We start from the raw sequence: 27,515 nt of genomic DNA, 5'->3' as shown, positions 1-27,515 counted from the left end.
GTTAAATCGAATATTTGATTTGACGTATCCTTTACCAAACATTGCGTTAATTTTTATGAATTTTTTTTTTTTCAATCCCATAAATTATAATTTTTCAGACATAATTCACAAAAAATAAAAAATAAAATAAAATAACTCTCAAATTTTTTTCTTCTTAAAAGTTGAGGTTTAAAGAGAAAATTTCGATTCCCCCAAGTGATGATGCTACAATTAATAACCACACCTATTAGGTGGCTGTATGAGTTACAATAGCCCTCAAATTAGGATACAACTTTATTCATCTAGTTATAGGATCGCATAGTCTAGAATGCACATGCCACATATTTATAATTTTTTAAACCGGTGGCTATGTCGTACGAGTATGGCAGTGTGTAAATTTGATTCACAAAAAGAAAACTCATTATTTTTATGAAAATAGTAACAAATACAATACAAAGAAAAAAAAAGCACATTATTTATGTGACAAAAAAAAAAAACCGCCTTTCAGACTCAACCCAATCAACTAATTAGAAAAAATAAACCCAACGGATTAAAAAAACCCAATCAACAGATTATCTACCATTACAATCCCATTAATTAAAAACCCAATCAACTAATTAAGGAAAACCCAAAAAAGCCCATTAACATCATTCCCAAACCCGCCCCGCGCGGATAATAGATATAGACTTATAGTATGCGGGTGACGGGTTAAAATATTCAAACCCGCATAGTGCCGGGCAAATGCTAGAAATGGGCAATACCCGCCTTGCTCCGAGCCGCGCCCAGCCCTAGCTCAGTAGCATTAAAGACTAACTATATAAACCCTTCTTATCTCGAAGCAACTCCACCAGCGGCGCCTCTCTCTCTCTCATATCTCTGATCTCCATTCTCGTTGATCACTGACCCGACCGATCACAGATCACTCCATTCTCTCTCACTCACCAGTTTCGTTGAGATCTCTGTCTCATGGAATCGTTTAAGTTTCCGAAATTTTTTGAATCCATTCCTTACACACCAAAAATCCCAAATTTTGAGGATTTCTTGAAGGATGAATGTAAGAACTTTTATTTTTTAGGGAAAAGATATGGAATAATCTCGACTACTGATGCGTCGCCGACTACTTATGTAAGTTTTTACTATAATTGTTTTTATCTTTTTATTGTTTTTTGTGAATGATTTGAATATTCTGCCTGCCTTAGTCAATTGAGCATTGGACATTTGTATTGATAAAATAAAATCTGTTTGAAATATACAATTTATCTAAAAAGATAAGATTTACAATTGAAGATTGAAGAGATGAGACACCTAATCTACTGTAACAACCTTATCTACTGTAACAATCTTATCTATGATAATGAGCCTTATCTAAGATAACAAGTTTCTATAAGTTTAAACTTTGAAGTTGATTATCAATCTTTGTTGTGATTATCCTTTACATTTAGTAAGTAACTATAAATTTATTTTTCATACAGAATCTTGACAAATGGTTGTTGCATCAAAAACAATCTTGGCATTGGAATATAGTTACTAACACTGGCAACAATATAACGGGATTTGATGAAGATGGAAAACACATTTTAAGACAAATAGCTCACAATCTACGGAGTTTTCACCTTGGAGGCCATTACTGTGGATCTCTATTCAAAAGCATCCGTATAAGTCATGGTTTGAATAGTCATGATTTGAATGTAACATTTTCTACCGATCCTGTTAAGGCGAAAAATGATGATGATCTGATGCAAGGTATTATGAACGACACACTCCAGTTTAGATCCCTTGTGGCAAAGATGATCGAAAACGAAATGAGGATAAAAAAAAAAAGTCTGTCTATGGGTATATTATTATTTTTCTCAGGAATTTTTAAGGATAGGCTTAAATCGAAGGAATTACAAGATGTGAAAGACTATAGTTTTTGGCAAATGTTTCATCCAGTCTTCTTCGATTCTAGTAACCGCACTAATTTTATGCACTTGATAGCTCAATACCGGGAGATAAATTGTGATGCGTTTGATAAAAACTTAAATCTGTGTGATAACGCTTATGAGCTAGCTGGTTGGACCGACAAGGTTTCTAAAAAAAGTTCGGTTTATGAATTTTTGACGCGCAATTCCTATTTAAAAGGACCTCAGTATATCAATAGTATTCCAACACTTATTCGGAACACGCTGGTGCACTTCAAGGATGGCAATGAGGTAATTGGTTTTTAATTCTTTTAATTAAATAATTTAGTTTCATATATATTATAATAATGCAGTTTTTATTTGGTATTTATTGACAGGGAGTGAAGCAGAAGGGTCATGAAGAAATTGAGAACGCTATTAACAAGGAACTTCCAGATATTTGTGCTAAATTGTTGGATTGCCTTATGAGGAATTTGAATCATCCCCCTAGTTTCTTTGGATGCAGGCTGGTTGACCTCTTCGAGAGTAAGCCTATGGGACTCTATACACGACCATATGAGTAAGAAAATTTATCACCAAATTTTTTTTTTTTTTCTTTCTTTCTTTTTAATGTTACTATGTAATGCAAATTTAAAAATGACAAATATGTGAACAGGGTACACGAAATGATGAAAGGAGGGTGAATCGCATTGGAAGTGCAGAGTCTATTTTGGAGATGTAGTCCAGAAAGGTGTTTTTTTTTTTTCATGTACAAATTCTAAAAACGTTATAGGCTTCAAAATTATGCATGTTCATTTCCACCAAGCATGTTGTAAGTGAAATTATCTAAATTCTCACGTGACGCTACTTTTTCAAAATTATGCACTTTCATTTATTAGGGAAAGTCTCTGGCGAGAAGAGAAGTGTCCAACAAGACTACCATTAGCTTAAGACTGAAGAGTTCGAGAGTCTTCTACTCTTCTTTAGATTTTAGAGTTTTAATGTAAAAATATGGGTGTAAAAAATTGTTAGTCCTACTTAATCCTTCCATACAACATAGGCTGAGTCTAAGACATTCCCCACAGTTATACAAGTCTTTAGAAGCATTAGAGCTAATCTCTAAGAGCATTCATAACAGTTATCCTATAGTTGCTTCTCTTCTCTAAAGTACTTTTATTGTTCTTATAATTACATCATAAAAAAAAAAAAAAAAAAATTACTCGTATAATTACGTGATGACAAACTTTATTCTTCCTTACTCCATAGGCTGAGTGCAGGGATGGAGGGAGTGGGTACTCGTATAGGCCATAGGCCCATAGCACCCCCTCAATTCCTAAGCAGAAGAAAGTTACAAGGTATAATTTTTTTTTTTAGCCAACTGGTCCTTAGTAATAATTTTTTTTAGCTCCTAACCCCTACCTGTAATAATTTCTGACTCCGTCTCTACCCCCGAGTAGAAATAGAAGTAATATATACACCTATAATTTGCTCACAATTACTCACTAAAAGCCCCAAAAGGACAGCTGTTGTGGAACTAGCCCATGCTCCCAAGCCCACTTCTTAAATTTCTGATTTTGTTGGAAGCCCAACAGCTATTTAATTCCTTATCTTTCGTTTGAAATCTTATGGACTGATCACTGATGTGATATAATGGTAAAAGAAAAAACTTTATTTATTTCATAATTATCATAAACAAGAAATAAGAAACATTGTACAAACGGTCCTATTTCCTACGTTGTCATCATGATTGCTTTGTCTTACTAAAATGTTCTAATGTTGGCACGATTGTGGATGGGGTAGATTCCTTTTAGATTTCTGTGAGTCGGTGACACTACCTGCAATATTTGATCTGTTTTTGTCTCAAAGAGATGGTGCCACTGATTTCAAACAAAAGTAGCCTTTCAGCCAAAATACTTGCAGAGTCGGCACCCAATTTTGCTGGCCTCTGATGGAGAACCAATGCCACGTTGGTCTCATATGGCAATTGAGGGTTGAGAAGCAAGGACTTGTCTACTTATTCTTCTGAGACAAGGAGAAAGGTCTATTATTACAATAAGGAGTCTATATTCCAAGTCCTAGTTTATGTTATAGTCCTTTATTAATTAATCTTTCTAGTTCTTTTACATGGATTTCTTTTCTTATCTTATCTTATAAATAGGGGATAGTAGTTGTAGTTTATTTTAAATAAAGAATTATTAAGCAAAAGCTTATTTGTGGTTTGCTTCCAACTCGAATTGAATTCAATTGTGGTTTCTTCTACCCCAAAGGAGTTATTGTGGTCTCTCCTACCCGAAATGAGTCATTATTATCAATAAATTTTTATTATTAGTTGTGGGTTCCATCGGCCTCTCTCTTTCTCATGATTTTCAAGATGCATGGCCCTTTGCGGTGCCCTTTGGAGATCTGGGTTGTGGGGGGAAGATCGATGGTTCAACCTGAATCTGCAGAGATTTTTTTTTTTTTTTTTCTGCAAATGTTGATGTTTGTGTCGTGTGTAGGTGTAGCTATGTGCCATAATTGTACACTCGCCTTGTGAATGGCTTGTGAACAATTATGAATCGATCTTTGGTTTTATGGTTTCCAAACGATTTGGCTTAACATTTCTTGGGGAGAGAGAATAAGCTTCAAACACATGCAGCTTGAACATGTTGTGAATCAGAATGACGGTTCCAATCATACAATTTGACAATTTGTTGCTCAAATTATTTGGGTTGCAAAAAAAAAAAAAAAAAAAAAGCAGCAGAGAAGCTAAACAACAGAAAATAAGAAAACAATGAAAAATACATAGTAAAGCAAAAGGCAAAAAAGCAACAGCAAAAACTCTTCGACAACAGCAACGGGAAGAGGTGCAGGGATGGGAGGGCAAGGGCATTGGCAATTTTATCTTCTTTTTTTTTTACACTCACACATATATATTCAACAATCTCCTTAGTCTATCGTCACATTGCTACACTCCCCCTTAAATGGAAACACTTTATCAATCTTATGGGCCATCTTTAATATCACTTGTAGACTATGTGAGTTTTGCCCGCACCACACACCTTTGTCTCTATTCCATGGATTCTTGTTGTGCATGTACTATGATCCTTTTTTCTCTTTTACCAGGGACCCTAGTGGCCTCATTCATGCTCACAACTTGCACATTTGCTCTTACTCCTTGAACCATTGTCAAGCCCATACCAATAACCTTTGCCTTTCATTCCAAGAACGATTATTCATGCTCCCACCTTGCATCTATTTGTCCGTACTCTAGAGACCTTTTGCCTGTGCCTACGTTACTTCACCATTGGTTTTGATACTACTTGTTAAGAAGATTGATTCCTAAGAGAGTCTTTTAATGAGCCATAACGTAACATATTGAGACACCACACAATCAAAAGCTTAAGCCTATGAATTTGAGCCCCACAATACTATATTAACAACTCACATTTCTTACATATTTCCAATGAAAGACTCTATCATTTTAGACTCATATATATATATATATATATACTCAACAAAATCAACATTAAATCAAAATCTAATAATAATATATCCCAAATTTAAAATCAACATCACTTTTTAAGATAAAGATAAAACAAAAATCTACGTATAGTATTACTCTGGGGCTTTGGTTGGAGCTTTGGATTGGCCCTTTGAGATTACTGACCGAGTACCGTTTACTTCTTTTCTCTTCTCTTCTCTTCTGTCAGTTCTGTGAAAGGTAATATTCAAACTTTTTGAAATTCAAATCCAACCTTTTATAGTAACCCGGCCCATGGATAGCCCTTTTTTTAATTGGAGATGTCATTTTCCAACAATGTGGGACAACTAGTACAGCTTCCCATTTTTTATACGCCCACTACAAAGAAGAAAGAAATCATTTTTATTGTTATTAAATCACAGAGTCCAACACCGACGGCAAACCTTTCTTCTTTTTCTAGAATGTTTCGGAAATTGGTGGTCTATTGCGTTCTGTATTCCTCTGAATTTTCTATTAAATCATAGACGAGAAAAGTTGAAATTCTCAAAATACTCTACTAAAAGTATATATATATATATATATATATATATATATATATATATATATTAATTTTTAATTATTTAAATAGGGTAATTTTATAATTTTAAAATTTTTACATGAGTATAAGTGACATTACAAACTTTTTTAAACTTTGATATTTGACGTTGAGAGTTTTTAAAGTTTGAAAGAATTATTGTAAATGTGATGAAAGATCAAAGAGTAAGTAAATAGAAATGCTACACATTTTCTGATATGGTTTTCAAAATTATCATTAATCAAAATCTAATATTATTCATTTCAAATTTAATGATGATTGTAAAAATCGCAAAAAAGTGTGATAGTAAGAATGTGGGAAATGCTATGTGCTCTTCTAGTGTTCTTCCGATGTCCTCTTAACTGTGGTGTGGCTTTTAAAATCACTAATAGATTAAAATTCAATAATGATAATCTCAAATTTAACGATAATTTTAAAAATCACATTACAGTTGAGATGACATCAGAAATACACTAAAAAGACACCTAGCATTTTCCTAAGTAAAATCTCTCTATTGCAAGAGGGGACTCAATAACAATGTACTGATGCCCTATATCTTGGTTTTGTCATTTTCTCCCATTGTTGGTGATTTTAGGTTTTTTTTTTTTTTTTTTTTTTTTAGCACATACACAAACACTAGTACAGAATGTTCTGATTCGGAATAGGATCATTTCATCCTTAATAATTTGTTTTGTCCGTTTAATGGTGTACATAGTATCACTTAAAATTTTTAAATGATGTGACAATATATTTACCATTATATCTATGAAATCTAATATTAACCATAAAATAACTCCCCTCAATTTTACTTAAAATAAAAAATATATATAAATTCTCAAATTTATCTGCGAAGGGCTTCTCATATCTAATTGTTGATAGAGAAGAAAATTGGAGAAGAGTTCACAAATGTAGTGGTATTCTTACTATTAACATTAAAACATTCTCACTTTTTATATTACATTATTCACTTTTTGCTATTAATCAAATGAAAAAAAATCATTACAAAATAAAACTTTTCACTTTTTAATGCCATTTTTTTACTTTTCTATACTAATTAATATTCTTTTTCTTTTTAATTCTTTTTCTTAAAAAAACAAAAAACTCCATTCAATTGGTTATAATAGATGGATATTTTTGTCTTTTCACTTTTTGAGGAGATAAAAATACATTTCTTTTATAACTAATTAGATAATTTCCAAAACAGGATCCTAATACTATTTTGCCTGGTGTTAAAAAATAAAAAAATAAAAAATAAAAATCTGTGGATCCAATAAATGTTGTAGCTCAGACAATGGCCATAATTGAATCAAAATGCCTGTTTGGGACCCATTTTATTTATTTATGTAACGTGCCTGTATTGATTGGTGCCTCAAAAGGTAACCCTTCTGAGAATGAGTTATCAATTTTCACGAATTTCCCTATAATGGAATTCGAATAATTAGGATTGTTCAAACGGTGAGGTTATAACTGCACCGCTAACCGCTTATAATTGCTAATCGTCAAGCGCTAACCGCATTGTTAGGTGGTTATTAAAAATTGCTAACCGCCTAGGATGGTTGCGGTTAACGGTTTTAGAGGTTGAGCAAAGCAGTTATATAAAATATATATAACCGCCTAGGGTGTTTATATATATATATAATATATTGATTTTTTCATTTGTAAATAACCGCCCAAGGCGGTTGCGGTTATAGCCAATAACCGCCGGTTATAACCGTTTGAGCACCCCTACGAATAATATGACTCTAGTTGTTATATAGAAAATTATCTTAGGCAATAGTGGAGACAATTAGGGTGCTCCTAATCATCCCTGTCTCAATTTTTTTGAAAAAGAAAAAGAAAAAGAAAATAAGGGCTTTTAAAATCCAAGATCTAAATGCAAAAACAATAATTTTAAAGAGTAATTTTATATAAGGCATTTTTGTTCCACAACTATGTCACAAAGTAATGAGTGATCCAAAGGTTGATTAGGAGTCTAGATGGTCAGTTACATAATAAAAACATAGCTTATAATATTACTCCTTTTAAAATAATTATGGTACGATTTTCTTTTTCTTCTTCTTTTTTCTTTTTCCCTTCCCATGCCAATGATGCCGAGGAGATTGTGGAAGGTATTGTCGTAGATGGTAGAGTTGGTGTTTTTCTTTTTCTTCTTCTCTTTTTTGCTAATATTCTTATGTTATTTTGGGTTACTTCAAGTTAATGTAATAGTCAAGTATAAGTTATATGTAATATTATGGATATGTAGATTGTACGTAACCAAGAATTATATGTAATGCTTCATGTTATATGAGGAGTTTATAACAAATGTTTTTGTTTTGTGAGAAATTAGAGCTATGGTGTATTTGTGATGGGGAGAATATTTTAAAATTTTCACTGTTGTGGCTTTTATAAAATGTTTTATTATGATTTTTTGTTTGGCCGCGTAATTAAAGATTAGTGCAGTTAGTAGCTTCCCCAAATCCAATTGCTTTTATAGGAATTAGTATTTTGGGTCGTTACATTAGTACTTAGATTTGGTTATGGTCGGATCCAACTTGGTTTTGAATTTTGGGTCACTCTTCGGCTCCATTTGGTAATGGACTAGGCCCAAGTCCCAATTTTTTTTTTTTTTTTAATTAAACATCCCAATATTCTTATTTTTTATATCATATTAATCACTTTTATTATTATTCAAACAAAAAAACTCACTAAAAAAATAAAGTTTGTTCACTTCCCATACAAAAAACTTAAGAACTTTTATGTACTTTATATTACATCAATCACTTTAAAACCAAAAATCACTTGCCAAGTTCATTGCCAAACAAAGGAGTTAGATCCCGACAGACACGACTCACTCTTTTCTCTTTTTTATTTAATTTAATTTTTATTCTTATTCTTATTTAAATTTGTTTGGCTCTGTCACTGATCTTAAGGTTCTAATCTTTTATAATTATAAATTTATTAGTATGGCCAGCTCCAGCTTAATCAACCTTTCACTTTCCATAATATCATTGTTTGATTCGAGCAAATCATATTACAATGATTTTGTTGCATTTTCAATTACTAAATCAGTGGGAGATATTGGGTGTGCATTCTTTTTCAATATTCATGCCATGATATTAACATTTTTTACTTTCCATAATAATGGAGTATATCAATAAATTATTGAAATGATTTTTTTTTTTTTGGTTGTCATGTGACATATTAGTGAAAATAATTTTATTATTTTGTGAATAATGAATATTTTATGTGTTGAGTTTCTTATTAATACTTTTCCTAAATAAGTTACATTAGAGCTCAAAGACTTACTCTTGAAGCAAGAGGTATTAAAGCTTTTATTTTTATTTTGGTTGGGAAGGAGAAATCAAGCGCAGCACCTGACCGCAATTGCAAGAATTTTCTTTTCTTTTTCTTATCTCCAACCTTTTTGCTCCAATTTTTATTATTATTTTTTCTGGGCAGTTTTAAATAATTAAAACACAATAAAAGTTTAACATATAGATCCAGATCCACAAAAAAAGAAAAAAGAAAAACAGTAAAAAAAAAAGAAAAGAAAGAGAAACAACACAGTTCGGCAGAGAGATTTAAAATTGACAAAAAGGGGAAACAGAGTTAAAACAAGATTCAAAATCGAATAGAGAGAGAAAGTGGAGAGAGAGACAGAGAGTGGTTGCTCTTTGCGCATTTCTTCTCCTCATGTTTTCCCTTTCGACTCGTTGAAATTCAAACCCTAAACACACGCAGAGAGAGAGAGAAAGAGATCTAATTCCCTCAGATCTCTCCGATTCCGTTCCCGTCTCTAAGGGTTTCACTCCGATCGATCCGTCTCCACCTCCTTTCCTCACGGTATTTTGGGGTTTTATTATCTGGAGGAAGCTTTTAGTTAATTGTTGGGATCAGATCGGTGATCTTGGAAAAGCGGTTTGGTGTCGATGGAGGCGATCGAAGAGTTGGCTCAGCTCTCGGAGTCGATGCGGCAAGCCTCGGCTCTGCTTGCCGATGAAGACGTTGACGAAAGCTCAAGCTCCGGTTCTTCTAGAAGGGCATCCACTTTCCTCAATGTCGTAGCTCTTGGCAATGTTGTAAGTCCTCCTATTCATCTCTCTCTTCTTCTACTTCTCTTTTCATATGTGTGTGTGTGTGTGTGTCTTTATGTATTCTGTATCATTGTCTAGGTAGATTAGATTTATGTGTTTAGAGAGAGGGAGATCACTTCGATTTGTCTATGCCTAAGCTTTTTTCGGTTTTGAATCCTGTATGTAAGGGGAGAGATATTTAGTATTCGGTTTTCAGTATTTGATGTGACCCTATATGTATATGTCTTAATGGCTCTGTGTTTTGAGTGGTTACTGTGACTTGATTCATGTAGTAGATTTGTATAAACGGCTTTTACTCTGAGGAACTGTGGTTCAATTACTCGAAAGTGTTATTGGGGCTTTTGACAACTATGGAGATAGAATTGGCCTTTGTTATTGATTAATTGCGTTTAACTGTTTTTGATATCTCATTTAGATAAATATTTTTTTAATATTTACTTGAAACGAGGGCATGTTGGATTTCAAATTGGGGTAAGCTTATTTCATACCTTTTGCCTTGGTGGTGGTGGCTACCAAACTTTGTATTTGAAAAGTGGAATTTCCAAATTTTTTGTGTATTTTGCGCTTACAAGGGGTATCATTTAGTCTTATTGTATCCATTCTTATGCTGTCAAATATTGTTTTCACTGTTTGGAGGTACTGATGTATTTGCTTTTTCTGTTACTCATTTTTTTTCTTCTTTTTTATGGTGTGCCACAAATTGGATAGGGTGCTGGTAAGTCTGCAGTTTTGAACAGTTTAATTGGGCATCCTGTTCTGGTAAGTTTGGATTTTAAGTCGTTCCTTTATCTTTTTGATTATTTCTTATATTTTGTAGAACCGAGTTAAGCTTTATCTTTATTTTTAAGCTTTCTTTCTCTTCTTCATTCAGCCAACTGGTGAAAATGGTGCCACTCGAGCTCCCATAAGCATTGATTTACAGAGGGATGGATCTTTGAGCAGCAAATCAATCATTTTGCAGATTGACAATAAATCTCAACAAGTTTCTGCAAGTTAGTGCCAACAAATTTGTCTCTTATAACCATTACTTCATGTTTACAACTGCTTTTGTTCAATACGACAAATATCATAAGCTTCTTCCGAGGATGTCAACAGTATAACAACCTACCCTTGTGGTTCTAGAATGGTCAATAAAATATTCTGAGACAGTAACTTTGTGATGCCTGCATCACTTTCAATCCCTGTGTTATCAGGGTTTATGATAATGTAACAAATACTGGGGAATGTTTCAAATATCTATCCTTTGGTCAATATGCAAGAGTGTTCTTATTGGTTCTCTCTAACTGTTTAATGTGCTGTATTTGATTGTTGTGGTTTTTCTGCAGGTGCTTTACGGCATTCTCTACAGGATAGATTGAGCAAGGGTTCCTCAGGCAAGAGTCGAGATGAAATATATTTGAAGCTACGCACAAGTACAGGTTGGTTCATAATTGATAGTCTTTCACCTCTATTAAGTTTGCGCTTAAGATTCAACTAGAAATGTTTGTCTGCTGGATGACTTCCTAATTTGGGAAATGTGATGTTTTTCCAAAAGTTCTTGTATGGATATTGCCAGAGGTTCAGGAGTACTTAAAATTTGTCAAGGCATCTATCAACATTTGGATGGTGAAAGAGATCATGTTCCAGATTTTATAGTGGCTAATAGTACTGACAATATCTTGTGGTGCAAAGAAACTTTTAGGAGTTGACTATTATCATATATTTTCCTTTTCTCTTTTTCTGATAGTTGCATGGATTATTAGTAGCTGTGATGCTGACGAGCCATTTTACAATAGAAAAATGTAAAATATATATTTGGTTGCTCACAGTAATACGTTCTGTGGCTATAAGTGTTTTTTTTTTTTTTTTTTTTTTCCTGTTACTTTTTCTTCCTCTAGAATGCATTTTATGAAGCTGATTAGAAAGAAATATCTCATCTATAATGTATTATATATATCAAGCAATTCCTTGAACTTCATGTTACAATTTGTGGGTACTTTAGCTCCTTGAAGCAAAATGCTTTAGTTTGCAGATTTTGTGTTTGACCTTTTATGATTGAAAAAAAGGGATATCTAAGATAGTTTGTCTCATCCGTCTCCTCAGTAGGTGGGATGAAGGCATGCTGACGTAAACACATATATGCCATCTTACTTGGGCTTTATGTACTAAGCATGTTACTCTGTACATGGACTTAAAATCATGCGAACTGTGGAAACATTAATATCAAAACTTTTGGTGCTTCTGTGCATGGCATTTCAAATGTAGGGTAAATCTCAAATGGTAACATAAGTAGATGCATATATTGAAATTTGGCAGCATTGATTAATATTATCTTTGGATGGTAAATGCTACTTTATAGAAATTTTGTATTTACATGCATCTGTATGCTATTCATTTGATCTGACACAAGAAGATTTTTTAAAAGTTCTCTACAGTTTAGACCAACATCTGTCTTGGGGTTTGTACATGGTTCATTGATTTCCTGCTATCATGTATATTCTTTGATTCATTGGTTTTTTTGATTTTATTTCTTAAATTTTCATCTGACATGATTCTCCTCAGCACCTCCCCTGAAGTTGATTGATTTACCTGGGCTGGATCAACGGATAATGGATGAGTCACTGGTAAGTAGAGGGTAGTACTTTAGTGCGTTTGAATGAGTAGCTGAAATGCAACTGTTTTGATTGATAATGTTTTAATGGTCCTTGCTTAGGTTAGTGAATATGCTGAACACAACGATGCCATTCTGCTGGTTATGGTACCTGCCGCACAGGCACCTGAAATTGCTTCTTCTCGAGCCTTGAGATTCGTCAAGGAATTTGATGGAGATGGTAAATTTATTTTATGTTTGCAAATATTTATTTGGGGAAAGGAGGTTAAGTTAGACTTTAGTCTTTCATATGAACTTGATTCTATTGCAATTAGTGCCCTATTAGTGCATATGGAGCTTTGCTGTCCTAAAGTTCATGCACTTTTATTTCCCTTGGTGTGCAATGCATTCATCCTCTTCCTTCCCTCTCATCTTTCTCTTTGCTAATCACTTGATTTCGAAAGTAATTAAGTGGAGTTAAATGTTGATTACAGGTACCAGAACCATTGGTGTAATTAGTAAAATAGATCAAGCTGCATCAGACCAGAAATCTCTTGCTGCAGTTCAGGCTCTCCTGTTAAATCAGGGGCCATCTAAGACATCTGATATTCCATGGGTTGCTTTAATAGGTCAATCGGTTGCAATTGCCTCTGCACAATCTGGATCTGTTGGCTCAGAGAGTTCCTTGGAAACTGCATGGAGAGCAGAGAGTGAAAGTCTTAAATCAATACTTACTGGAGCCCCACAAAGTAAGCTTGGGAGAATAGCGTTGGTGGATGCCCTGGCACAGCAGATTCGCAAACGTATGAAAGTTCGACTTCCAAATCTCCTTTCTGGGTGAGTGTTTTGCTGGATGCCATGACTTTCTGTTTTGACTTTTTTTTTTTTTTTTTTTTTTTTTTTGTGTTTTCATGCATCCTTTGGATTATTATTATTATTTTTTCTAATATTAATTTTTATTCTTGTAATGCCTAATGTTTTAAGTACTCATAAATGTGACTTTGTTTCCTCTATTTTGTTATCATTTATGAGAATGTTGGATTGTGGAGTTTAACAGCATATGCAGGACAAGACCTAGCTGAGGAAGTATTCAAATGCTATTTTTTTTTTAATAACTGATTCATGTAAATCTCTGCTAAGCTTTAGCTGTCTAAATTGGTCTTAGAATTGAGACTTCCAAGTAATGCGGACATGCATTTAATCTTTCTTCTGCCAAGCATGATATTATTTTTCCAGTTAATTGGGTTTCTATCAATGCCTGTTTTACATTTATGCAGGTTACAGGGGAAGTCTCAAATAGTTCAGGATGAGCTGGTGAGGCTTGGTGAGCAGATGGTCCAAAGTTCTGAGGGCACCCGAGCTCTAGCTTTGGAACTTTGCCGTGAATTTGAGGATAAGTTTCTCCTGCATGTTACATCTGGTGAGGTGAGGGTTTTTTTTTGTTTATATATATATTTAATGAATTTTTAATAATAAGTCTTGAGCATAAAATTCTTCTGCCAATGACTAGGTAAATTTTGTTGCAAATATTTTTCTAATTCCTTCAATTTATTGATAGAAGTCCAACAAGGTCTCTGGGAGATAACTCTTAGTGTGTTCTATTGCATGAGACACAAATTAAGAGCATTGTGGAGTTACAGATGAAAGACAAAGGAAAGCAATAAAAGAGAGAAAAATAAACCAATCCCCTCTGATGGGGATATAATTGTGCTCTGAAATCTATCTATTATATATTCCTTCTCATAGTCAAGAAATTCTTCTTACCATTTGTCAAGAAGTTTGGTCTCACTTATCTTGAGTATCTTTTTTTTTTTTTTTTCCCCCCCTTCTAAAATAGGGTGTGAGATTTCCAAAGTTGTGCCAGAGGTTTTAGGTGCTGCTCATCTTATTATAGTATAACAAGCATCCTCAATTATCTAATGAACCAACCTTATCAACTAGAAATGAGGTGATCTCCAAGGTCTTACCTTCCAAAAATTGAGGCAGTTCCACTCTAGTGAATTCTCTAAAGCTGGCTGGTTTTGAAGGTGAATTTGAAGGAAGCGTATTTTAGAACTGTGAAAGAATGGTATTAAATTTTAGTTGGGCGCTTTTCAAGCTGTGATTAACAAGCTCAAGGTCCTTATAAAACACTGAGTGTAGTGAGTGAGTCAAAGATCTTTAGGTGCAGGTTTACTTTAAATTTATTTCGAGGAGATCATGTATGTGGTATGAAGACAATTTTGTGGTACATAGGTGTGCTAATGTAAGATGACTGGATCAAAATCGCTTTTACTAGTGTATGATTGTCATCAATTCCTCTTCCACTTTCCCTTCATTTTTCCTCATGAAGCTGTGTGTCATTTTGCTCCAAGTACTTTTATTTGGTTAAAGTAATCATTTTGTCAAAATTTCATCTGGTTCTTTCCCCAACTTTCTTCACATGGTGACTCTGGTCTTAAACTTGGATAGCCTGTTGCAGTAACAATTGCCTGATTTTTGAAAGTTACTGAAACTATTGCGGCATTCAGCAGCTAATTATATTCTTAGATGATCATGAATTTTAACATTCCATTAATTGCCATTTAGTTTCTAGATTCATGAGTCCTAGAGGTTGCTGAAACTAATTTTTTTGCAGGGTTCTGGTTGGAAAATTGTTGCCAGTTTCGAGGGGAACTTTCCAAATAGAATCAAGCAGCTTCCTCTGGACAGACATTTCGATATCAACAATGTCAAGAGGGTATACTTTGTCCTTCCTCTTTTTCCAAATTCCCTTGCTGAAGATTATCTTGCCTTGCTTTCAAGGTTTCTTTTTGGGTCTTTCTATGATCTTTTCATTTTCAAATTTTGTATTAGATTGTGTTGGAAGCGGATGGTTATCAGCCATATCTCATATCTCCTGAAAAAGGTTTAAGATCCTTAATTAAAGGCGTCTTGGAGCTTGCGAAAGAACCATCACGGCTTTGTGTTGATGAGGTAAACCTAGGCGTTCAGTGCCTTTTGCTGTAGTATGATTTGAATATTGTGTAGCTTCAGTACTCTATTTGTTCATAAAGGTGGACCATTTAGATTCCAAGTCTTGTTTCTGCTATATAATTACTGTTAAAGGCTTGAGGTGGGCCATAGAACACTACATGTCCTTGTTTTATAAAAGATGCTAGCATTTTCTTGGGCTTTCCAATTTGCCTTCACATACTAAATGGTGAATGAACTTTTCGAATAAGAAGTGTTTTTAGATATTTGGTTTCAAATTGCTTCCTCTACAGTTAATGCATGCATTCTGTGCTCTTCTGTATTATATTTATTTATTCTATACTCTGATCACTTCTTTATTAATTGATTGCTGACTGGTAAATTAGGTACACCGCGTTCTGGTAGATATAGTTTCTGCTGCGGCAAATGCTACTCCAGGTCTTGGAAGATACCCTCCTTTCAAGAGAGAGGTGTGGGGCATTGTTTTCTTGTCGAAGTTTTCCTCTTTATCTTGTTCCTTTTTTATATTATTCTGTTTAATTTTATTACTACAAGTCTGTCTGGTTAAATTCGCTTCTTTTATTTTTAGTCTTGTGAAATTTACACGATCTTAATCTTGTACAAGGTTGTGACCATTGCAAGTGCTGCCTTAGATGGGTTTAAGAGTGAAGCAAAGAAAATGGTTGTTGCACTAGTTGATATGGAGCGAGCTTTTGTGCCCCCCCAACATTTCATTCGTTTGGTGCAACGGAGGTATTCTTTGTCCCCTCCCTCCCCCCTTCCCCCAAAAATATGTTTTGCAGCTTATGGTTTCAGATTTTAATGTTATATAGTATTTGGTTTCAGATTATAACATGTTTGGCATTGGTTAAGTGCTTGTCAATTTGTGTACAATTGTTAGAATCTAAAAATTTGCTAGGTGGTATGCCTATTTCTGTCTTGCATCATTTATTAAGGAAGATGCTTTTACAGCTGTGTCATTGTTAGTTCAGTACGAAATTCTTTGTTATTCGTTTCCAATATATACCTGCAGCTTATTTGGATAATCTGTTATAGGATGGAGAGACAGCGCCGAGAGGAGGAGCTAAAAACTCGATCCTCAAAAAAAGGACAAGAGGCAGAGCAAGGAATGCTAAACAGGGTAGGAGATCCCTTTTCTCTGATGTAAATTGGATATGAGTTTTAGAAGAACAAGTCTATTGAGTGGATTTTGTTGCTCCTCCTCCCCCCCCCCCCCCTTCTTAGTATGCTTTGCTCATTGTATGTTTTTTGTTTTCTTGCCCTAGGCAACTAGTCCTCAAACAGGTGGTCAGCAAACTGGTGGAAGTTTGAAATCAATGAAGGAAAAACCTGGTCAGGCAGAGAAAGAAGTACAGGAGGGTTCAGGTTTAAAGACTGCAGGTCCTGAAGGAGAAATAACAGCAGGTTTGTTTGCAAATTACAAAAACATTATGCTACTAGATTCTACTCGCGAGAATCTGGATACCAGGGTTTCAAAATCCAACATTATAGTCTTTGATACTCTTCCTAATTCTCTATTACAAAAAATACTTGAAGAGAGTACACAGAAAATGAAAATCTCCTTATTGATCCATGATAAAAGAATGGAAGGAAAATCCATGGGACAGTCATCTTTGAAAAGAAAATGTCCTTACTGATCCATGATACAAGAATGGGAGGAACTCCATGGGACAGTTATCTTTGGAACACGTTCATTGATTCATGGTATCATTGAGTTCTGGGATCTGGAAGCCATACCCCTTCCCCTCCTAATTTGAATATTAAAAAGGGAAAAACATGTTGGTTATGGAGATTGAAGTGGGTTTGGTCACATAACATTTATTGCATTGTTAAAATGTTTCATGTTATGAAAAATACTTAGCATTTAGCTAAATAACTTCTCAGTAAAATGACGTTCTTACACCGCGGTACCAGCCCTAGGTCCTTTTCACGGGGCATTTTTGTTTTCTATGCATGTTGGAAGTGCATTTTGTGCCGAAATAGAATTCTTGGTGCAATTACAATAGCCATTTAAGGGGAATATGTTGGCTTTTAGGGGCAACTATGCATGACCATATAACTCGAGAACTTCATGTTGGAAGTGCATTTTGTGCCGAAATAGAATTCTTGGTGCAATTACAATAGCCGTTTAAGGGGAATATGTTGGCTTTTAGGGGCAACTATGCATGACCATATAACTCGAGAACTTTATGACTTATACAGCTATAGCCCAACTTCTTTGGAAAGTGGCTTTTGATTAACTGTGCATATCTTGTTTTATTTTTGGCAGGCTTTATATTAAAGAAAAGTGCAAAAACTAATGGATGGAGCCGTCGGTGGTTTGTTTTGAATGAGAAGACTGGAAAGGTTTGTAAAATTGGTTCCAAGCCTGCCAAATTGAAGCTTACATGTACAAATTGGGGTTCTATGATATCTAGACATGTGAACTCTTGTGATATAATACACTTGGTCATTGCTGATGTAGCTACTTCCATTAATGTAATTGTGATCTGTAGGATTTACTTTGACCTCTTCTTTATTCTACAGCTTGGTTACACTAAAAAGCAAGAAGAAAGACATTTTCGCGGAGTTATCACTTTGGAGGTAAGGACAACTGTTGATACTTGTATGCTTTCAGATCTGAGATTAGTAATTTTGTTTCCCAAATTATTGGAAATCCTTTTTACTGTTTAGAATTCTGTCATCCTTGATAAAGCTGGACAGGATGCATAAACAATTCTAGGGATAATAAATTGTGGATTCAGATATGAGTACTTAAATTGTGGTGTATGCGTTTAATTATTGGGATGGTGTTGTGGAGAGAACTCTCTACTGATCTTTTAACTGGACATATTCTTTCCTTATGGGATGGGATTGGGGTTGGAGGTCTGCAACCAATTTTGTCTAGGGTCCAAATTTCAGAAAATCTATTATGTGCATGAAATACAAAATTTATTTGATGTAGTGAGCGGATATGTGGTTTCACTTAGTAAAAAAACGATGCCTGTATTGTTTATTATTGCTCTGCAATGTTGGGCATGTAAAATAACAATTATTTTTTATATGTAAATCTCATGCTATTAAACAAATCAATATAAAAGATTGTTTCTTTCTAAATGGTCAAATCACATTTGATAAGAGGGCTGCAACAAAAAGTTAAAGCAGTTGTAAAACTGATTTTCTTTTTTCAGTATTGTGTTAGAGATCAGTTCTAGGTAAATATGTTATTGTAAAATTGAAAGTATCTTTTAAATACTTGGTATAATTTTTTTTTTTTTTTTTAATAAGTAAAGATGTATTAATCAAAGCGCAGAAACTTGGTATAAATTGTAGCTATTGAGGTGCTTTTAGAGTGAAAGGAATGTGAGGTGCTTTGAGGATTCAGAACGGACCCTAGAGGAGCTTAGGCTCTTTTTTTTCTTTACCCTTTTCACTTGGATAGCTGCTTGGCTAGCTCCGATAGTGATTACTTTTTCTGAATTTCTTATTCTTTTCTCCTACTTGGGCGTTCTCCTTGTATACTTTATGTGTAGTAGGGTTGTGCCCCTCTACGCTTTTGATATATACAACATTACTTATAAAAAAAAAAAAATTGTGGCTATTGAGTTTTGCTCATACAAACCAAAAGCAATTGGAATTTTTAATATGGAAATACTTATCAAAATTTTTTTTAACATGGAAATACTTAGCGAAATTGATGCCTAAAACGGTTTGACTTTACTATGCTCATTGGGAATCCCAAGTTTGAGATTTTTTATTTTCATATATATATATATATATATATAATCCTAACAAGGAGAGAGTTAGTCAAATCTTGTGTTGACTATAACCCCAACGGCTAGCTTAATTGGTTAAGGACAATGCCTCTCATGAAGCGGAGGTTACTAGTTCGAGGACTTTGCTGGCAATTACTTATTAAAAAGAAAAAAATCTCATGTTGGCTATCTTCCATAGGGTAAAATTGTGGAACCCATTGTAGATGGTATGGTAGTGTTACATTGCCAATTATTCCAAAAAAATAAGCTAATAGGAAGTGGTAAATTTAATTATTTAATTAATATAGTAATAATTAAATATTTAATATATTAATATAGCTAAAACACCCCTTCTGTTTACATAGCACATGAAATATTTAATTAAAATGGGATGTGAGTTACGGATTCACTTTAATACCATGTTGAATCACCAATTATCAACTTTAAGGAGTAGCTCAATTGGCTGATGGTGACGCCTTATAAAATGGTGGCTCCTAGTTTGAATCTCTCATTCTACTTAATAAAAAAAGTAAAAACCAATTATCCAAAAATTGAAGCTCATAAAAAATGGTGAATTTAATTATTTAATCAGCATTCTAATAGAAGAATTGGACATATCTCATAAGCCTGGTCATGTTTTGGTTGGTTAGACAATACCTATTAGCCTTTTCATCTTGATAAATCTATGGATGAACTACATTTGCACATACACACAGCTTATACATGCCTACCCATGCCCATGAAGGGTAATCTAAACTTTGAAAAATCATTTATTACGATACATCATGCTAATAGCTTGATCTCCCAACTCCTATAATTATTATGCAGGAATGTAATATTGAAGAGGCCTCAGATGAGGAAGAACCTCCACCAAAGAGTTCAAAGGATAAGAAGGCTAATGGACCAGATTCTGGAAAAGCACCCAGTCTTGTGTTCAAGATCACCAGCAAGGTTCCATATAAAACTGTTTTGAAAGGTTTGCCCTTTCCTTTGATCAATGTAGTTTCTTAGATGTGGACATTGCCTCACACCCCTTTTTTGTTATTTTGAGTTTACAAACCGATTTTCAACGCAATCTCCATTTATCTTGCAGCCCATAGTGCTGTTGTTTTGAAGGCTGAGAGTATGACCGATAAGATTGAATGGATGAATAAGATAAGAAGTATTATTCAACCTTCTAAAGGAGGACAATTGAAGGGTGCATCCAATGAAGGTGGTCTCCGACAGAGTCTTTCTGATGGTTCTCTGGTGAGTTATAACTTTTGGATGCTGTTATGCAAATTCTTTCATGTAGCAACTAATGGTTGTTTGTATAACTTACTCTGTTCTTTCTTTTCGCAAATTTTTGGGTTTCTGCCATTTTATTCAGTTTATCGTCATCAATGTCAAATTTGCACTACTTTTCTTGCTTGGGGATTTATTTTTGGCCATTGGAATTTCCTTAAATGCCAATTTCCCATTGCAATTTTGATGGAACCATATGCTGATCTCTGTTTTGCTTTAGCAATCCATAAATGTTATTGCACAAATTTGTCGTTTTCTTAAGTATTTTTTCCATCCATCCCCCCCCTCTTAAAGGATATGATGGCACGAAAACCTGCTGATCCGGAAGAAGAGCTTCGGTGGATGTCTCAAGAAGTACGTGGTTATGTTGAAGCAGTTTTGAACAGTTTGGCTGCTAATGTCCCTAAAGTAAGCTTATATTATCAACTTTGCATTTTTCATCCTCACAGTCAATTTGTGAAGTGATAAAATACATTTGGGATTGACTGGTTGAACAGGCAGTTGTTCTTTGCCAAGTTGAGAAAGCCAAGGAAGACATGCTAAACCAGTTGTATAGCTCCATCAGGTTTAATGCTTCTCTATTTACTCCACATTTGTTGTTTTTGTTCACTACTATGATGTTTTTTCAAGCTTGTGCTTGTCCAAGAAGAGCTGAGAGGTTGCCTTCTTGTTCTCTAACTATCTGGTGAATGTGCTTCATACTGTTCTGCAGTATGTGGCTAGTAATTGTACATTTGAGAACAAAATTTTTTTACGTGATCACATTTATTTTTGCTCATGGGCAGCGCACAAAGCACAGCAAGGATTGAAGAGCTGCTTCAAGAGGACCAGAATGTAAAGCGTAAGAGGGAGCGCATCCAAAAACAGTCTTCTCTCCTTTCAACACTAACACGCCAACTCAGCATTCACGACAACCGAGCTTCTGCTGCCTCCAGCTGGTCTAATGGTGGTGGTGCAGGTATTTACTTAAAAAAAATTTCTCTCTGTGGTCTGAACGCAAAAGATCACTGGTGTATGCTGTTAACCATCTCAAAACACTTGAAAATGTCTGCTTTTTATGAATTATAATATACCATGAACAAAAACTGGAGTCAATTATTATTATTATTATTTTTTTGTAACATGAAAATCATTATGGGGAGAAACATAGGGTTGGTTTGGTAAAGTTTTGAGAAGTGTTTTGATTTTGAAAATAGTTGTACAGCAGCCACTGCAGTGGTGATCTGTGGGGCCGACCGTTAGATCTATCTAACAGCCACCATGCCAGCCGCCATTTTTTTTAATGACACAAGGAAGATTTACCCTTGAAAAAAAAGAGCTTGTGTAGTTATTTTTTGAGAAGTTTTTCGTGTTTTATTTTTAAATAGTTTTGTGGCTTGTTTTGAAAAGTGTTAGTGGGGTCGCATCTGATAATCCCTTTGGATAGTTGATACTTGAGTAGAGTTTTCAGCGTTTGAGAAGAGAAAACTGTTTTTAGAAAGTTGCCAGACAGACCCATAATTTTTTACACATCAAAATTGAGGACTCTATTTTTCTTTGGCTTCATTTTTTTTCTCGTTTTTCAAAGGTTTTAAAGTTGGCTGTATTTTAACCTTTATAGATGAATAGATTGAGTTTAGGCTTGAGATGCCGGTGAAATTCAACATAGATTGCTACCCATCTCATAGCAGATAGGGGGTCTCACTCTTGTGCACAACTTGAGTTTTAGGTGCCTGAACTTGTTCTATATCCCCCTCTAGTTAATCTGTAAGAGCAAGGCCTCAACATTACGTAGGAGGATGTATAGTTTTTATAATTGTTTTTTCCCCAATAGGGATGCTATTTGAAGTCTCTGCAGTCTATTCATGTTGATCTTCATGTTACTTTCCTCCTGAAGTTGTTTTATGACGTTATATATGTCTGTGACCTTTTCAGAAAGCAGCCCTAAAACCAGTGGTTCATCTGGTGATGACTGGAGATCTGCATTTGATGCAGCTGCTAATGGCTCTGTTGACTACAATTCATATGGTGATTATTCTAGGTCTGGATCCAACGGTCACAGTCGACATCACAGCGATCCAGCACAAAATGGGGATATGAACTCTGGTTCAAACTCCGGCAGTCGACGTACTCCTAATCGGTTACCGCCTCCACCGCCACATTCTGGTTCTTCGGGCTATAAGTATTAATAAATGGCTGATTTGATGTTGGTTTATGGCTCATATTTTCATTGCATTTTTGGTGGGTGAGACCACTCGGCCGGTTCATGATTCGAGGATTTGGTCATCTTAAAATTCTATATTCCTATTAGTATCGGTGGAGAGAGAGAGTGTGTACATAAAAATCTACAGTTCCTCGGTATCATGTTCTTCATGGCTTGGCCCAGTGTCACAAAGATGGATTCAAGGTTCACTTGAAATCCATTTATTATAATTCTATTCAATTTTTCTTCTTTCACATAATATTTTGTTCCTATTGCTCCGCTCATTTTTGGATGCTATAGATGTATTTGCTTGTATTGATTCTGATTTCATGTGTACTTCCCCCCATCTCTGATGGACTTGTAACATGTGGATTATCTTTTTCAAGTAAAGGGATATATTTAGTTTCCCATTACATTTATGTTCTCTTCAGAGTTTAACCCGTTCCGTCTCTCTGCTAGCAGTTTTAACTGCTTGCATAGATTTTTGCTTTAGATGCTAATGCTATTCAATATGGGATGGCTGGAATGAGTAATTTTAAATACTCGACTATCATTTCACTGAGGCTGATATGACAATGTTCATTTTATTTTTTATTTTTAATAAAGGTTGGTTTAAGTGTTGATGGGTATTATCACATTAGTCTTATGGGATGAAAGTTGAGTATGTAATATTACTTTACTGGAAGGATTTAGCCTTTCCAAAAGTATTAGCATTACCCATAATGTTGGTTTCTGAAAAATATTATATGATATAATTTTATTTTTTATTTTTTATTTTTTTATTTTTTATATTTTTTTATATTTTTATCCTATTCGAGATGTGATGTAAATTCTTTTGGTAAGTTGTGTACGTGGGTTTGTGATCATGACTTTGGGGACAGCGCGTGGTAACGTGTCTGGTTTGTTATGTAGTCGGTATGCTTGTCTAGTTGTCTGACCCATTAAGGTGGCTGACCTAGTGGAGTATGAGCATGTTTCGGATGAACCTTTACTCTTTATGAATTTTATTGGTCCGGTCCCATTAATTTGGTCCTTAGATGGTGCAATTGTCGGTAAAGTTAAAAGTTGAAATGATTGTAACAAGCCACTTTAATTTTTGTATGAAATTGATGTATTATCGTTGTAAAAATGTGGCTGAGGAATTAAATTGGTGAAAACGGTTTGTATGAAATTGATGTGGTTTCGTTGTAAAAATGTGGTTGGGGATGATTGATTCGAGAGGCGAATCTCTAAAGAAAGAAAGAAAGAAAGAAAGAAAGAAAGGAGTTTTTGTATTTTGTATTTTCTAAAGATGGCTTCGACAATACACTAAAATGGATTTATACAAATTGAACTAAAAAGAAAGGGTCCTAATTACTCAACGAACAATCGAGAATGGACGACAGCCGATCAGCCCAACTATCCCAATTATCCGTATCAAATATGTTATATACTCCACTCATTTAAAAGCATGAATTAGAATATCTTCAGGATAATATTCAGCTAGTTATATTAGAAGGGTATTTTTGTCCCCTCAAAAAGTAAAAAACAAAAATACCATTTTAATAAAACTAATTGAATATTATGATCATCATGTTCCTTAAATTCTATTAACAAAATGCAGTACCCCGTAACAACCCACTAAACAAAGAGTTATAAGAAAGCCCATTTTGTAACTAAAGATAGTCTTATCCTTACTTCTCACTTCTCCCTCTTTAAATATCTGTGCCTTACTGATCTTTCTCACTAACCCCAATTCAACTTCTCCCAAAGTAGCCACACTCCTTTCTTTATTTCACCAACTTCCCATTTTTTTCATGTGGATTCGGCTTCCAATTAAGTTAGCACTTTATTTGTACTCACGTCTCTAAACTTTGTGATGTATTTTCCAATAATTTGACCCGAGGTGCAACTCAAAACAAAATGATAATTTATAGGGCGAGTTGTAGTGAGTCAAAATTTAAAGATCTAAGTACGAATGAGATAATAGTTCAGGGAAGCTTAGTGTGTAATTTAGTACTATAAAAGAAGAAGAATGTTATTTAATATCAAGTGTACACCATTGCAGAGCAAGTTTTCTATTCTACAATATTAAACAAATGCTCTTTGAAAGAGTAATGATTCATATCTCAAATGCACACTTCTCGATATGGCTTTAAAAATTATTATTAAAAAAGTAATCAATCCAAAATTTAATGGTAATTTTTAGTGCCACGTCAAAAAACGCATTTAAGAGAGTAGAAGTGAGAGTGTGTATCATTTCTCATTTGAAAATTCAATTGATTTGACAAACTGTTCATATTCCAGCTTCTACCATCTAAAGAAGTATCTCACAAATAAGTTTTCTAGATTTGACTCATATTCTCCAACAAATTTAATAGATCAATCATTAGATTCGTAGGATGAGGATCCAACATTGGCTCGTGTAGAGTTTACATAAATTTACAAATCTAATAATTCATTTGTAAGATGAAATGAGCTAGAGAAAATATTAACCACTAGCATTTCTCTTGATTGCTTACATATATAAATTAAACACAGCTGGTATATATATATATATATATATATACCGGATTACAAGCGGATGTTCAACCTCCTAAGCCAAATAGAGTGAACAGTCATGTGAAAGATATCAAATCTTTTTGGAGGCCCATTCACCACAAAATGCCTCTGCACCTGCTTCACCCTCCTTTGCAGCCTCTTGTATTGATTTGGAGAGATTCCCATGAGTATCTTCTTGATGTTCGGAATATCATCCACTTTCACTTGGACGGAAAATGAATCCCAGTCGAGAACATCGCTGAACGGAGGAACATAGCCGTCGGAAATCAGCACCGGCACACACTCGGCGTAGATTGCTTCCACAACTCTAGGGCTTGCCACTTCATACCCGCTAGGGCATAGGCAGAACTTGCTCTTCTTCAGCATTGAGTTGTAGTCTACTCCCTTTGGAACATGTTCATAGACCTGTACATCTCTGTCTTTGTCTTTCCAGTGCTCCATAAGAACGTGTCTGATTTGGCCGTGCAGGCCGCCGGCGAAGAAGGCTAGAATGTGTCGGCGGGAGGCCGAGGGTCCGCCGAGAAGTCCCTTGAGTAGTTCTCCCGTTATGAGATGGATTTCTGGATATGAGACGTCTTTGGATGGGATGAATCCTTCGGATGTATTTGCATTACACAATACTCTTATGGAGTTGTTGTATAAGTTGGGAGCAAATGAAGATGTATAAGGCCCCTATAAATTAGCAATATTCCATAAAGAAAAGTTAGGGTATCAATTCGTATAGAATTATGGTAAGAGAAATGTTACATGTAGTGATTTTCGTGCACTTATTTCTCTTCTTGTAATACTAATAGTTTTCTATTATTTCTTTAATCAATAAAAAAAGATAAATGCTATTTATTATTCATACTCATTTTTTACGAAATAGGATTCATTCATGGTGAAATGGATAGTATCTATTATCTCTTTTTCTGTGTCAGGATTTAAAGTTGGTGCATCTAACGATTTATATGAAGTTAATGTTAACACGTCTTTTAAAATTTTAAATAATACAAAATCATGTACACAGTCAGATACACAAACTTTAAATCGTAATTATAAAATTCATTTAATTTGAAATGGAAATGATCTTTATCCATTTTGCATACAAATTTTACACCTATGTTTACTTAAACTATTTTTTAAGTAGTGACATATAAAGTGAGTGCGTAATAAATATGTGTAAAGAATAGCAATGCTCGTAAAGAAAATCAAACAAGAAAAATGAGAATTAAGATAAAAGTAGTAGTAGGGGATAATTATTTACCCAATCATGGCAGGAGAGCATGACATGATCAGCACCAAGGCTTCGATTCCAAAAGGGATGTGCATTGGCGATGACGTGGACGTAGTCGGCGATAGCATCTCCGATGGGACTCATATCATGGGAGTTGAGCACAAAGAGGTACTTCACCATCTCCACCACACTAAACGGAAGGAAATACACGTGAGCCTCACCGGAATCTCTGGTTCTATACATATTTCCCATTTCAATCTCATGAATGAAGCTTCCCTCCGTCGAATATATACTCTTGCATGGTCCATAATGAACCAACGGCGCCTCTCCTTCTTCATATACGTATACCTTGAAAACCCTTTCCATCTCCAAATAACTCCTACAGTAATTTATTTTTATTTTTCTCTCTTTTCAAATTAGAATTTTTTGTTTTAAAAAAATTAATAATAAAATGTACCTATGAAAAGCATTTGCATTCCTATATATTGGGCCCCGAGGAACATATTCAGGGTCGTCATAGGTTGATGTCAGATTCTGGACTCTTCCAGCTTCTTTAATGGCTAGCCTGGCTCTAGCCAAACTTGCTTCAATTTTTCCTAACCCTGATCTATGTCTCTCTTGCTTTACTTCCTAATCTCCCAACAAAAACAAATAAAAAATAAATAAATATTAAATATATCAACATAGAGAAAAGAAAAATAAATAAAAAAGAACTTACAAATTGAGGGAGGGGGGAAGAAGATCTAGAAAAAGATGGAGCAACTGCCGGTCCACCAAAACCGAAGATATAACAAACTCTCCATGTACATGGAGAAGACCTGGGATCACCCAGTGTGCAAAGGATTAGTGAGAAGACGACTAAAGGTGCCAGAAACAGTAAAACCAGACATGAAGGAGATGGTCGGTAGGATGAACACAATGGCGGCTTGTCGGAAGAGGGCATGTCTATCTCTACAACGTACCCTAATTTTTTTTTTTTATTATTATTTTTTTTTCTTCTAATGGTCAATTGGTAAATGGCTATCTTTTCGAGATTCATTAATT

General features: G+C 34.6%; 3 protein-coding genes across 3 annotated transcripts; 2 read left to right on the top strand and 1 right to left on the bottom strand.

Moving 5' to 3' along the window:
- Nucleotides 1-796: 796 nt before the first annotated feature.
- LOC132181299 (uncharacterized) lies at nt 797-4,198 on the top strand. Its single transcript, XM_059594459.2, has 4 exons — nt 797-1,104; nt 1,452-2,171; nt 2,258-2,439; nt 2,536-4,198. Exons 1-4 carry the CDS (start codon nt 946-948, stop codon nt 2,561-2,563), a joined length of 1,089 nt encoding a protein of 362 aa, XP_059450442.2. The 5' UTR covers nt 797-945; the 3' UTR covers nt 2,564-4,198.
- A 5,285-nt stretch (nt 4,199-9,483) lies between these two features.
- Nucleotides 9,484-23,127, top strand: LOC132180616 (dynamin-2A). Its single transcript, XM_059593504.2, has 22 exons — nt 9,484-9,957; nt 10,681-10,731; nt 10,844-10,964; nt 11,298-11,390; nt 12,514-12,575; nt 12,665-12,782; nt 13,036-13,378; nt 13,819-13,966; nt 15,159-15,260; nt 15,377-15,496; nt 15,880-15,963; nt 16,119-16,246; nt 16,550-16,634; nt 16,780-16,918; nt 17,784-17,860; nt 18,041-18,097; nt 20,077-20,224; nt 20,342-20,496; nt 20,827-20,940; nt 21,030-21,097; nt 21,318-21,490; nt 22,447-23,127. The coding sequence occupies exons 1-22, from the start codon at nt 9,808-9,810 to the stop codon at nt 22,698-22,700; spliced, it is 2,790 nt and encodes a 929-aa protein (XP_059449487.2). The 5' UTR covers nt 9,484-9,807; the 3' UTR covers nt 22,701-23,127.
- Nucleotides 23,128-25,267: 2,140 nt separating this feature from the next.
- LOC132182060 (putative glycosyltransferase At5g03795) lies at nt 25,268-27,414 on the bottom strand. The gene is made up of 4 exons (XM_088516836.1): nt 27,190-27,414; nt 26,929-27,101; nt 26,502-26,850; nt 25,268-25,927 (listed from the first exon to the last, which is right to left on the bottom strand). Exons 1-4 carry the CDS (start codon nt 27,412-27,414, stop codon nt 25,268-25,270), a joined length of 1,407 nt encoding a protein of 468 aa, XP_088372962.1.
- Nucleotides 27,415-27,515: the final 101 nt, after the last annotated feature.

Source organism: Corylus avellana, chromosome 5 (assembly GCF_965113065.1).
Source record: "Corylus avellana chromosome 5, dhCorAvel1.hap1.2, whole genome shotgun sequence".
Classification (NCBI taxonomy): Eukaryota; Viridiplantae; Streptophyta; class Magnoliopsida; order Fagales; family Betulaceae; genus Corylus; species Corylus avellana.
This window is presented reverse-complemented; position numbering and strand designations above follow the sequence as displayed.

Coding starts and splice junctions, on each gene's coding strand:
- LOC132181299 (XM_059594459.2), top strand. CDS start 946: ATGGAATCGTTTAAGTTTCCGAAATTTTTTGAATCCATTCCTTACACA. Junction 1,105..1,451: donor ATGCGTCGCCGACTACTTAT/GTAAGTTTTTAC, acceptor TTTTTCATACAG/AATCTTGACAAATGGTTGTT. Junction 2,440..2,535: donor CTCTATACACGACCATATGA/GTAAGAAAATTT, acceptor ATATGTGAACAG/GGTACACGAAATGATGAAAG.
- LOC132180616 (XM_059593504.2), top strand. CDS start 9,808: ATGGAGGCGATCGAAGAGTTGGCTCAGCTCTCGGAGTCGATGCGGCAA. Junction 15,261..15,376: donor ATATCAACAATGTCAAGAGG/GTATACTTTGTC, acceptor ATTTTGTATTAG/ATTGTGTTGGAAGCGGATGG. Junction 20,941..21,029: donor TGGCTGCTAATGTCCCTAAA/GTAAGCTTATAT, acceptor CTGGTTGAACAG/GCAGTTGTTCTTTGCCAAGT.
- LOC132182060 (XM_088516836.1), bottom strand. CDS start 27,414: ATGCCCTCTTCCGACAAGCCGCCATTGTGTTCATCCTACCGACCATCT. Junction 26,851..26,928: donor AATGCAAATGCTTTTCATAG/GTACATTTTATT, acceptor AAATTACTGTAG/GAGTTATTTGGAGATGGAAA. Junction 25,928..26,501: donor TGCTCTCCTGCCATGATTGG/GTAAATAATTAT, acceptor GCTAATTTATAG/GGGCCTTATACATCTTCATT.